Raw genomic sequence first — 12,995 nt, 5'->3', positions numbered from 1 at the left:
CGGGAAATATGGTTATTATTTATAATGCAATATATTTTAAGTGGGTATACTGTATTAAAATATTCAGTACTTTTTTTTTCAAGAAAAAGGTATTTGGTTTTTATTTATTTATTTATATTTTGGGGCAGTAGTAGTAGTCAATTGATACAATGAACTTCATGTCAGGAAGGACACATTCCTAAGTATGGAAAAAGGAGTCATTATTTACAATGACTACCACATTCTAAGTGGCTGTGTGATTCAGTATGCCAGGAAATGAACTGGAAACTCATCTCCCATGAGATTTATTCTGGCTCAGCCATGAAAATACCCGGTGACCTTGAACAAGGTTCTTAACCCTTCTGCTTGCTTCTAGGCTTGCCATTATAAATAAAAAGTTTAAAAATTCCCTCACATCAAAGATTTTTTTTAATTAGGCAATAAAATTAATGAAGGGATGGAGATAAAGCCTTCTAAGGATGAGCCTAGGGCAGCAGTAAAATATTATCCATCCCCTCTGAACGCCGATCAGATCCAAGGTCCCAAGGCAGGTTGCTGAACACGTTTTTCTTGGCTCATTCACTTCCCTTAACTAACAAACCAAAGCCTTACCGACGTGCCGGTGTCTGAGCCGTTCACGGATGCTAACATGGTGGCCCCTGACTTCTTTCACAGTGAGGACCTCTGCTTCGTGAGGTTCATATGAAGAGGAACTAAGGACAATCTTGTCTTGGGGTCGCCAATCCACTGTGTTCTCTACTATAATTCTGTAACAGCATAAAGATGGAATCAGGTACACTGGCAGTACAACACAGATGACCTACTAAACTCCAGGGAGAAGAGGAAATCCACTGCAGACAACAATTCCCACCAGGGAGAGTAAAGTAGAAATATCAAGTCAAGACAGAGAAAAAAGGTCTTTGCAAAAAAATTAATGCCAATGGAGTTCATCTTCTGGCTGATATGTATACAATACAGGGTTAACAAAGATATTCTGTGGCCATGAAGTACCAGACAAAGCAACAAGAAAGGGTAAAAGTTCCAGAGTTTAGTATATGCCGTCTACATATGGTTTCCTAAAATGGAAATCGTCTTCCTCAATTGGGAAACAGTTTGAATAATAAAGGTATTTCAGAAGGGATCTTTTCTCAAATTTTCTGAAGACCTCTAATACCATTTTCAGACAATTAATCATCATGCATTAAGGCTCATACCTTCGCGGTCAAGCAGAAACAGTGTGAATCCCAGAGGTTCCACTTAGTAGCTGTGTGACCTTGAGAGGTCACGTAACTCTTTTGAGTTTCATATCTTCATTTGAAAAGTGACGATATTTTGAGCTTCCCTTCCCCACTCTCTGTTATTGCAGGGACAAAGGTATGCATTCCCTGAGGGTGCTAAGTTCCAAGCATTGTGCTTTCATCACAATATGTAATAAGGGTTTTGTTCACTTTTGTTTTTTTAACTCACATTTAATAAAGTTTTTGTTCAATCGTTCCCTGCTGCCTAGCTTTTCCAGTGAATATATTTGCTTTATTCTCCATTTACAGTCATTACCAACTTCAATAGCATACGTTTATATTAATGGCCTGCCTCTTTTGCTCATGTCCACACTTTAGCAAGTGTTGACAATAGAGTCTCCTCTACCAGTAAAGGTTCATCCAGGCAGCAGGTCCACGTGAAGGCCATTCAACCGAGCAATATATATTGTCCGCTCTAAGCAACAGTATGCACCAGACACTATCGTAGGTGCTAGAGACATAATGGTAAATAAAACATATGGCCTTTGTGTTAAAAAATGACAACTTAGATTTTGACTAGCAGACACCCTTAAAGAGTCTATTGTGTGAGTGGGGAATTCACAGATGTTTTGTACATAATATTAATACCAAAAAAGAAAGAAAGAAATTAAAGGGGGTCATTCTTGGGCCAATGATATGAATCTGTTATGAACCAAAGATTGTAATTAATTTAAATCTGTGTGCCTGAGGTTAGACAGAGAATAAGAGAGAGTAAAAAAGAGAGAAAAAAAGACAATTGTGGATAGTTGCAATTTTAATTAAAGAATTTAGAGTCTTTGTAAGACAGGATTTGCTGATTTGCTATTATATCCTAGAAAAGAGAAAAAGGAATTATTGAAATTATTATCCCAAACTTTATATTAAAAACATAAATGAACTTAAGTCAACCTTTTTCATGAAGACTTCCCAAACTTTACAGATTCATAAACATTTCTCTCTCCTCTATACTCCTGAAGCCTTGAGATTCTATATCTCATAAGGACATACACAGATGGCAAGGGAGCATGACCCTATGTCCACACAGCAACAGTGGTAACTTGAGAAAATTTTGATCCTCATATCAATAGACTAAAAAGTTTTGCTACTCAAGTATCAGTATTCAGTATTCCTTAAATTCCAATATCCACTCTTCCTATTTGCAGTCTTTGACTCTTATGGTTGCCCTTCAACCGTTTCAAGAAATCCTAGCTTGGGCTTCCCTGGTGGCGCAGTGGTTGGGAGTCCACCTGCCGATGCAGGGGACACGGGTTCGTGCCCCGGTCCGGGGAGATCCCACATGCCGCGGAGCAGCTGGGCCTGTGAGCCATGGCCGCTGAGCCTGCGCGTCCGGAGCCTGTGCTCCGCAACGGGAGATGCCACAACAGTGAGAGGCCTGTGTACCGCAAAAAAAAAAAAAAAAAAAAAAATCCTAGCTTAAGGATTTGAATCCCAGCTTAAGGATTTGAATCCCAGCTCTATTTCATGTATCTGATTAATACTAATAAGAATCCTATAGCTACAGGGAAGAGGAGAGACCTGCTCGTTGTTCTCAGCAAAACACACCAAAACTAATAAATAAACAAAAAAATTAAGAGTGTTTGCAACACAACTGGACCTAAATAGAAACCATATGAGAAGAGAGAGGAAACAATAATCACTGAAGAAGTCTCCTGAAAGATAACTTTTGAAAAGTATAAAGAAAATATCAGCAGTTTCCATTATTCTGGCATTAAATTTTACCTAGTATAGGGAAAATATAATACTTTTGGTCAAAAGAACATAATTACAAAGAATGAAAAGAAATATACTTCCAAATTTGATTTAAAAGTTTTTACCACTGTGTATAAACCATTCATATAGAAACACCTATAACTTAAATGAATTTAACTAAACTTTGGGGAGGTCTTAATGATAATAGCTGCACTTGACCACAGTCTCAGAGTGTCCAGATGCCAAAATGTTTTCCTCCAAGGAATAAGAGTGGCCATAGACTTCTGAACTCTAGTAATACTGAGGCTTTTTTTTTTTTAAACTCCAGTTTAAACTTTCTTTTGTCAACTGCCGCTGAAATCTCCTGACACTCTCAGACCACACTGGACTATGTGAGGTGTTTAAGAAATCGAATCCTGTAATGATGCTGACGGTGACAACAAGAATAGCTGTCGTAGGTGTCAACTGTTTGTCTACCTGACCTCCTTTCTCCTTTGTTCCAGGAAATCCACCACATCTCTTCTGAGAACCGCTCTCCTCACCCACCACACTAAGTGGTCCTAGTGAGATCTGAGAATTGCAGTCTCACAAGCCTTTTACCAAAGGGTGAGCAAGGGATCCAACCTGTCTTTGTTGATCAAAATCCTTTTCCTTTTCCAGCTTTATGAGGTATAATCGAAAACTAAAATTGTAAGATATTTAAAGTGTAGAATATGATGATTTGATATACGTACCCATCGTGAAAGGATTTCCCCCATTGAACGAATTAATACATCTGTCACCTCACATATTCACCCCTTTCTTTTGTTGGGTAAGAACACTTAAGTTCTACTCTCTTAGCAAATTACACAGTACAGTGTTATCAACTGCAGTCACCTGGACTTTTGAATTGAAACTAAGGGGAAAGAGAAATGTCCTCCCTGGTGGTAAAGCTGGGAAGAGCCGACAGCTCTGGGTTCACGTGCACCCTATAGAACGTGGAAACCTTTTCAGCATAACTAAATGAGGTTGAAATATAGAAACAGGAGAGGTGGAGGGAGGGCCTGATGCAATCTCCCAAGTGATGAAGAAGGGTGGCTTTTACTTTTACTTTTGACTGAAAGAATCAGGATTCTTACAATACAATACAATAACTACGATAACTACCACGTCGTGAGGCTGACTTGGAGCCAGAAACCGGGCTAAGTTCTTTAACCACATTAATTTACTTAACCCTTATAACTACTCTATTAACCAGGCATTATTATTCTCATATTATAGAAAAAGAAACTGAGACTCAGAGAGAATACTTTACCCAAAATTACACATTTAGTTAATTGCATAACTAGAAGTATTTTAACCTGCCTGCCCTAAAAGTCCAAGCTCATTTTCATTGTAGAAATCTATTGCTCTCCTCCCTTCCTAACTCACATGTCTTTTCCTAGCATGGAGACAATGGGCAATCTGAGATTAGCACCCACTAGTTCCTTGGACCAGAAGGAATCATCTTCTTTTGGAGACTACAAAAGTGATCCTGAATTCCTGCTAATAAATGAATAAGGCCACCAGCTCTACGTTCTAACATTTGAACTATATTTTTATAGTATAATAATGAGGTTTGAATAATGAGCCAAAAAATGAGAGTAGTTTTTGAAATTAAATTCAAGGTTCTAATTTATTAGACAAGATGCCATTGAGTCAACAGGCTCAACAAGCTCTGATTTCCAGAAAAGATACATCAATCCAGCGTAGCAGGCATTTATTGGAACTCTTCCTTATGTTCTGTTGTGTACTAGATGCTAAGTAATATACCAAATCAATAAAAAACACCAATATTTTCCTCTCCTATAGAAGCTGCTTGGAAGAACAGGAAATACATACCTGAAGCAGTTCAGTATCAATCACTAAGAAGCGTATTTAAATTAAAATTATAAATCAGAAAATCACATGGAATAGTGATTCAGACAGTGGGAAAATCATTGTGTGTTGGAGGGGAGATTGAATGCCTTGTACGAGATGTGATGGAATCTTGAAGGATCAGTAGGAAGTGTAAAGGTAAAGAGGAGATGCAAGGGTACTTTTGACCCTCTAATTGCATATATCAAATATTTAGTAAGCCAGTACAGAAGCTGTTACAGAAAACCACGTGGAAGTGCCAAAGTGAGAACGTAGCAGAAAGCAGACAAACAAGAAATATTCCAAACAAATGTAGCCATAGAGCAGCCACTGTGGAAAATAGTACGGAAGTTCCTTAAAAACTAAAAATAGAGTTACCATATGATCCAGCAATCCCACTCCCAGGCATATATCCAGAAAAGACAAAGGCTCTAATTTGAAAAGATACATGCACCCCAATGTTCATAGCAGCACTGTTCACAACAGCCAAGACATGGAAACAACCCAAGTGTTCACTGACAGATGAATGGATAAAGGTGTGGTATGTATACACAATGGACTGTTACTCAGCCATAAAAAAATAATGAAATAATGCCATTTGCAGCAACATGGATGGGCCTAGAGATTATCATACTAAGTGAAGTTAGAGAAAGACAAATATTATGTGATATCACTTATATGTGACATCTAAAAGATAATACAAATGAACTTATTTACAAAAGAGAAACAGACATATAAAACAAACTTATGGTTACCAAAGGGGAAGGGGGGTGGGATAAATTGGCAACATGGGATTAACAGATGCATACTACCATATATAAAATAAACAACAAGGATTTACTGTATAGCACAGGGAACTACATTCAATATCTTGTAATAAACTATAATGAAAAAGAACAGGAAAAAACCCAAAGTATATCTGTAGAATACCACCATTGATTGGATATGGTAGATAATAAAATAGATATCATCAATGATAACCTTAGAATTAAAAGCCTAGGACCTGGAAAAAGTTGAGACAAGGAATGATTTGTTCTTCAGGTCAGAGTTATTTTCTTATAAATAACAGAATAAGTTAATAAACCACTTAAGAAACAGAAAAATACCAGGACAAAGAGGCCGGCCAAGGCTTTACGCACTTTCTTTAAAAAGTAAATGAGAGGGCTTCCCTGGTGGCGCAATGGTTGAGAGTCCACCAGCCGATGCAGGGGACACGGGTTCGTGCCCCAGTCCAGGAAGATCCCACATGCCGTGGAGCGGCTGGGCCCGTGAGCCATGGCCGCTGAGCCTGCACGTCCGGAGCCTGTGCTCCGCAACGGGAGAGGCCACAACAGTGAGAGGCCCGCGTACCGCAAAAAAAAAAAAAAAAAGTAAAAGAGATGAGATAAAAAAATGAGAGCCTTTGAGAAAGGTTCCCTATAAGCCTACTCTTTTCCCTGTTGTCCTCTTCTCACTAAATTATATCTCACTAAATTATATCACTCTTCACCCAGTTGTTCAAGTCAGTGACCTTTGAACTCTTCCCTTTTGCCCAGCCCACCAGCAAATAATGTTGGCTCTTCTTCAACATCTATTTAACCACTTCTTTCCTCTTCCATCATCCTACCCCAATCTAAGCCATCAGCATGTGTCTACCTGAAATACTGCAATGTTATTGCAATGTTTTTTTTAAATTTAATTTATTTTTTATATAGCAGGTTCTTATTAGTTATCTGTTTTATAGATATTAGTGTATATATGTCAATCCCAATCTCCCAATTCATCCCCTCTTGAATCTCCCAATTCATCCCACCCTTGGTGTCCATACATTTGTTCTCTACATCTGTGTCTCTGTTTCTGCCTTGCAAACTGGTTCCATCTGTACCATTTTTCTAGATTCCACATATATGCGTTAATCTACTATATTTGTTTTTCTCCTTCTGACTTACTTCACTCTGTATGACAGTCTCTAAGTCCATCCACATCTCTACAAATGACCCAATTTTGTTCCTTTTAATGGCTGAGTAATATTCCACTGTATATATGTACTACATCTTCTTCATCCATTTGTCTGTTGATAGGCATTTAGGTTGCTTCCATGACCTGGCTATTGTAAATAGTGCTGCAATGAACATTGGCAAAGCTTCAGTAATCAAGACGATATGGTACTGGCACAAAAACAGAAATATAGATCAATGGAACAGGACAGAAAGCCCAGAGCTAAACCCATGCACCTATGGTCAACTAATCTATGACAAAGGAGGCAAGGATATACAATGGAGAAAAGACAGTCTCTTCAATAAGTGGTACTGGGAAAACTGGACAGCTACATGTAGAAGAATGAAATTAGAACACTCCCTAACACCATACACAAAAATAAACTCAAAATGGATTAAAGACATAAATGTAAGACCAGACACTATAAAACTCTTAAAGGAAAACATAGGAAGAGCACTCTGACATAAATCACAGCAAGATCTTTTTTGACCCACCTCCTAGAGCAATGGAAATAAAAGCAAAAATAAACAAATGGGACCTAATGAAACTTAAAAGCTTTTGCACAGCAAAGGAAACTATAAACAAGATGAAAAGACAACCCTCAGATTGGGAGAAAATATTTGCAAATGAATCAATGGACAAAGGATTAATTTCCAAAATATATAAACAGCTCATGCAGCTCAATATTAAAAAAACAAACAATCCAATCCAAAAATAGGCAGAAGACCTAAATAGACATTTCTCCAAAGAAGACATACAGATGGCCAAGAAGCACATGAAAAGCTGCTCAATATCACTAATTATTAGAGAAATTCAAATCAAAACTACAATGAGGTATCAGCTCACACGGGTTAGAATGGGCATGATCAGAAAATTTAAAAACAACAACTGCTGGAGAGGGTGTGGAGTAAAGGGAACCCTCTTGCACTGTTGGTGGGAATGTAAATTGATATAGCCACTATGGAGAACAGTATGGAGGTTCCTTAAAAAACTAAAAATAGAACTACCATATGACCCAGCAATCCCACTACTGGGCATATACCCAGAGAAAACCACAATTCAAAAAGACACATATTGCAATGTTTTAACAGTTAATCTCTCTGCTTCCACCTTTGTCCTCCCAACAGTCAATTGTCCACACAGCATAAATCAGATTCAAACATAAATTGGACCATGTCTTGTTTAAAATCTTCCCAGACCAGGATAAAATCTGAAAACTTTATCATAGGATTCATCAAGTAACCACTTAACTTCAAAGAGCACATGGTCTCCCTAAAGAGACCCACAGTAAAATATACTTAATGGATACATACATACTTGTAATGGATAAAAAAATGAATTTCTTTTAATCTAGGTATAACCTCCTTGGACTTATCTGTAATCCAAAAATCCAACATTTTTATTCATCAGTCTCCCCAAAAGTCAACTGAAGCAAGCAACAGCAAGGAGTAATTTAATTTAGAGAGAAATTGATATAATAATATGTAACAAAAGAAACTTAATTCTTTTTTCAAATATCTGGCTAAGCTTACTTTGGTTGGTAGTGTAAGAAATGAGCCTAAGTTTATAAAGTTAAAGTTTATAAAGTCTAAGTTTATAGAATGAAAATTTTCCTCTGAAGATTTCACTGTAACATCCTTCATAAAATAAATACATTATATACAAATAAATTCAGATCTACAATTCTGGTAGAAAGAATTCTTGGTGAAAGTTCATAAAGGGGTCCAAGTAAAATCTGTCCCCATAACAGTATATTAGAAAGACTTACTAAACTGGCTTTTGATGGAAGAAAGATTGTAGATCAATGTTTAAAGAAACAGTTTGAATAAGGTCTGTAGTTCGGTTAACACTGTACTAATATCAACTTGCTGGATTTGATAAAGTCTATGGTTATGTAAGATACCACCAGGGAGTGCCAAGTCAAGGGTACATGGGAACTCTGTACTATTTTTGCAACTTCTTGTGAGTCTTAAATTATGTTACAAATTTTTAAAAGGTTAAAAAAAGAAATTATCCATAAAATGAATACACTGTGATAATTACATATCATTCATATAAACTCATTAAAGTACTCCTCATCAGGACTGATACTAAATAATTTTGGTTTTAATATGATTTTGTTTTTAATATTTGCAGTATGTAGAACACAAACAATGGAATCAGACCAACTGTGGTAAAAATTCAGCCTCAGGAATTCTAGCTTTATGACCTTGGAAATTTTACTTACCTTCTCCAGCCTCAGTTTTTATATCTGTAAAATGAAGATAATAATACCTAACTTATAGCACTCAGAGATTTAAGTGAGATCGTGTATATAAAATGCTTGGTAGATGCCTGACACAGAGTGAGCCCACATGATAAGAACTCAGTAAGTGGCAGCTAGTTAATTACTATCGCTAATTTTAATTAATAAAATTGAGTTTCTTTCAAAATAGCCTGTAGCTCAGATTCTGAATGAGGTTTTTAACACATTCTTATAAGAAAAATCCATTCATATGGCTCCTGCCAAATTCCAACTTGCTAACCTGATAATGATGAAAGATTCTTATTGATCCCTGTTGGAAATGCCTCCCTCACAAATCCTTTAGGGGATCAGAAAAGCACTTCAAACTCAACATGACCAAATCTGAGCTCATAATCATTTCCCCAAAGTTTAGTCCTCCTCTAGTGAATGGTGCCACCATCCATCTACGTAAACCAGAACCAAGAAAGCACCTCACGCCCGATTCATCCAAGAGATTCTATGTCCTGTCTGTACATCTGCCCACTTCTCTCCATTGCCACTTCAGCTCCTAACCACAAGTTACACTATCTCTTGCTTGCACCTCCTAAGTGATATCCCTAGATCCATTTTTGACTCCTCTTATAGTCTGCATTATAGCTAGAAATATTTTTTTAAGATATAAAAATGTGATTATCAGTGCTACCTCCCACCCATACTATCCCCTTAGAAACCTAAAACAGCTGCACAATGTTCAGGAGGCCAAACACAAAAATTCTTGACATCACCAATGAATATGGCCCTGACCCGTAACTACCCCTTGGAATCCTAACATCATGGCTTGGTCTGTTCTCTTTGTCAGCCATCCTGGCATTCTTTCAAGTCCCTCGTGTTCTCCATTCTTTCTCCCAGCACAGAATCACCTCTTGCGTCTCTGTTTCTCAATCACCTGTGCCGGGTCCTCCTCTATCAACTTCTAAAAAATAAGACTGGCCCCAATCTCATTTCCAGGCTCCAGTTTTCTCCTCTACCCATTGATAGTCTTCTTATCAATAACATCATTCACTTCCAGGATGACTCCCTGTCACTGTCTCCGTGAGCCCTAAGTTATGTGTTAAATTGCCTTCTTCACATCTCTACTTGGTGTCTCCAACTCAGCACATCCCTACTATCGTCCACCCTGACAAGCTTGTTCCTCTCCCAGTCTCTCCATCTCAGTGCGTGCTTCCACCACCCACCAGGTTGGTCAATCAAAAACCTGAAGGACTTCCCTCACCTCAACATTCAATTCATGAGCAAGTCCAGACAGCATCATTTCTTCTCTCGATCTCCACTCCCTCTACTCTTAGCCATTATGATTTTTGACCTCGACTGACCTCCTGATACCCCAGCTTCTGCTCTTGTCTCCATGATCCATCATCTACATAGCAGCCAGAGTGATTTTCAAAACCTATATCAGACTCCACCAATTCCCCTGCATAAAACCTTTCAGTAGTTTCCCTTTGACCTCTCACACCTAACAAGGTACCATGTGACTTGGCATCTGTCGTGTCATGCAACTCTACCTACTGCTCACTCTGGTCCAGCTAGAGAGACCACCTTTCTGTTCCCCGAGCCCCAAAGGCCACCTCAGAGACACAGCTGGATGTCCGTCCTTCACTGAGAACTCTTGTCCATTCTCACCAAACAGGAGGATCCCTCTTACCATTCATATCTCAGCTTAAATTTCCCTTCTCCAGAAGGATCTTCCTTGTCCATTCAATATAAAAGAGTACACCTGATACCCCCACCCCCAGCTATCTTGGATCATACCACCCTATTTATTTCCTTCTTCTTTTCTTTTTAACATCTTTACTGGAGTATAATTGCTTTACAATGGTGTGTTAGTTTCTGCTTTATAACAAAGTGAATCAGTTATACATATACATATGTCCCCATATCTCTTCCCTCTGTGTCTCCCTCCCTCTCACCCTCCCTATACCACCCCTCCAGGTGGTCACAAAGCACCGAGCTGATCTCCCTGTGCTATGCGGCTGCTTCCCACGAGCTATCTATTTTATGTTTGGTAGTGTATATGTCCATGTCACTCTCTCACTTTGTCCCAGCTTACCCTTCCCCCTCCCCGTATCCTCAAGTCCATTCTCTAGTAGGTCTGTGTCTTTATTCCCGTTTTGCCCCTAGGTTCTTCATGACCTTTTTTTTTTTTTTTTAGATTCCATATATATGTGTTAGCATACAGTATTTGTTTTTCTCTTTCTGACTTACTTCATTCTGTATGATAGACTCTAGGTCCATCCACCTCACTACAAATAACTCAATTTCTTTTTTTTTAATGTCTGAGTAATATTCCATTGTATATATGTGCCACATCTTCTTTATCCATTCATCTGTTGATGGACACTTACACTGCTTCCATGTCCTGGCTATTGTAAATAGAGCTGCAGTGAACATTTTGGTACATGACTCTTTTTGAATTATGGTTTTCTCAGGGTATATGCCTAGTTGTGGGATTGCTGGGTCGTATGGTAGCTCCATTTTTAGAAGAAAAAGTATCCTTATAGTCTTAATTTACTGTTTATTCCAAGAATGCAAGCTGAACTTTACTAAATGCATTTCTGTTTTGTATCAAACTGAACATTCTTAGTCTTTATATTTTTTGTTTAGGTAAATTATATTAATTATTTCATTTTGAACCATCCTTCACTTGAATAAATCATACTCTTTTTTTAAAAAATAAATTACTGGATTTCATTTGTTGCTATTTTATTTAGGATATGGCTTGGATGTTGCCTTAGTTTTCTTTTTTTGAGTTACCTTTAGCAGCTGTTTTATAAATTACTTTATCTTGCTTGCTAAAACAAATTGGAAAGCTTCACATATTTTCCTATGCTATGGAATAGATTGTACAACACAGTAAGTGTCTGATGACTAAGTGAATGGCTAGAAAAACATGACATAAATTTACTTGAGCCAAATGTATTCTTGGGAATAAATTTGTGATAACTTTGTCTTGCTGTTATTGGTTCTTTCAGTTTTATTCTTCTTTAGCTGATTATGATCATTTATATTTCTTTTTTTAAAATTTATTCATTTATTTATTTATTTTTGGCTGTGTTGGGTCTTTGTTGTTGTGCGCGGGCTTTCTCTAGTTGCGGCGAACGGGGGCTCCTCTTCGTTGTGGTGCATGGGCTTCTCACTGTGGTGGCTTCTCTTGTTGTGGAGCATGGGTTCTAGGCATGCCGGCTTCAGTAGTTGTGGTACGTGGGCTCAGTAGCTGTGGCTCACAGGCTCTAGAGCACAGGCTCAGTAGTTGTGGTGCATGGGCTTAGTTGCTCCGTGGCATGTGGGCTTTCCAGACCAGGGCTCGAACCTGTGTCCCCTGCATTGGCAGGTGGATTCTTAACCACTGCACCATGAGGGAAGTCCCAATCATTTATATTTCTATATATAATTTTTTAATTTCAGAATGACACTATATAGATATATACATTTTTAGATTACAATTTTAATCTCTTTGATATCTATTATAGTTGAATCCCCATTTCTGAATTACATTTTGTTCTCTTTGTATGGTTAGTTATTAGAGATTAAACCAGTACCTCTAAAAAAAATCAAGTCTATTAATTTCCTACTTTGTAATTCATCAATTTCTGCCTTTATCAGGTACGGATTGATTTCATTAGATTTGTTGGTTATTTTCTTTCTGATTTCTTACATTGACAACTTAGTTTATTTTGTACTTTCTTATTCAACAATGAAAGCATTTAATGTGATGACACGTACGGCCATCTCTCATGTAATACTCTCATTACTGTTATTTTCCAAGTAGCCTATTGATAAAGGTTTGATCTCCTCTTAGATACAAAAGTTATGTAGGAGAGCGTTTATCTTTTTTTTCTTCCATCTTGCAAGAGATTAAGGTTGTTGGCTAAACTTTTATTTTAATCTCCATGTTT

At 37.7% G+C, this 12,995-nt stretch overlaps 1 protein-coding gene across 17 annotated transcripts in view; it reads right to left on the bottom strand.

Annotated features, from left to right (window-relative positions):
- The window catches only part of PKHD1 (PKHD1 ciliary IPT domain containing fibrocystin/polyductin), a 534,197-nt gene that overhangs the window by 111,375 nt on the left and 409,827 nt on the right, over positions 1–12,995 (bottom strand). For all 17 annotated transcript variants that reach the window (XM_079935418.1, XM_079935415.1, XM_079935403.1 and 14 more), the window contains one exon: positions 592–746. In XM_079935418.1, the coding sequence (XP_079791544.1) occupies positions 592–746 (155 nt within the window). The remainder of the gene's footprint in view (positions 1–591; positions 747–12,995) is intronic.

Source organism: Stenella coeruleoalba, assembly GCF_951394435.1.
Source record: "Stenella coeruleoalba genome assembly, chromosome: 10".
In the NCBI taxonomy this organism is placed as follows: Eukaryota; Metazoa; Chordata; class Mammalia; order Artiodactyla; family Delphinidae; genus Stenella; species Stenella coeruleoalba.
This window is presented reverse-complemented; position numbering and strand designations above follow the sequence as displayed.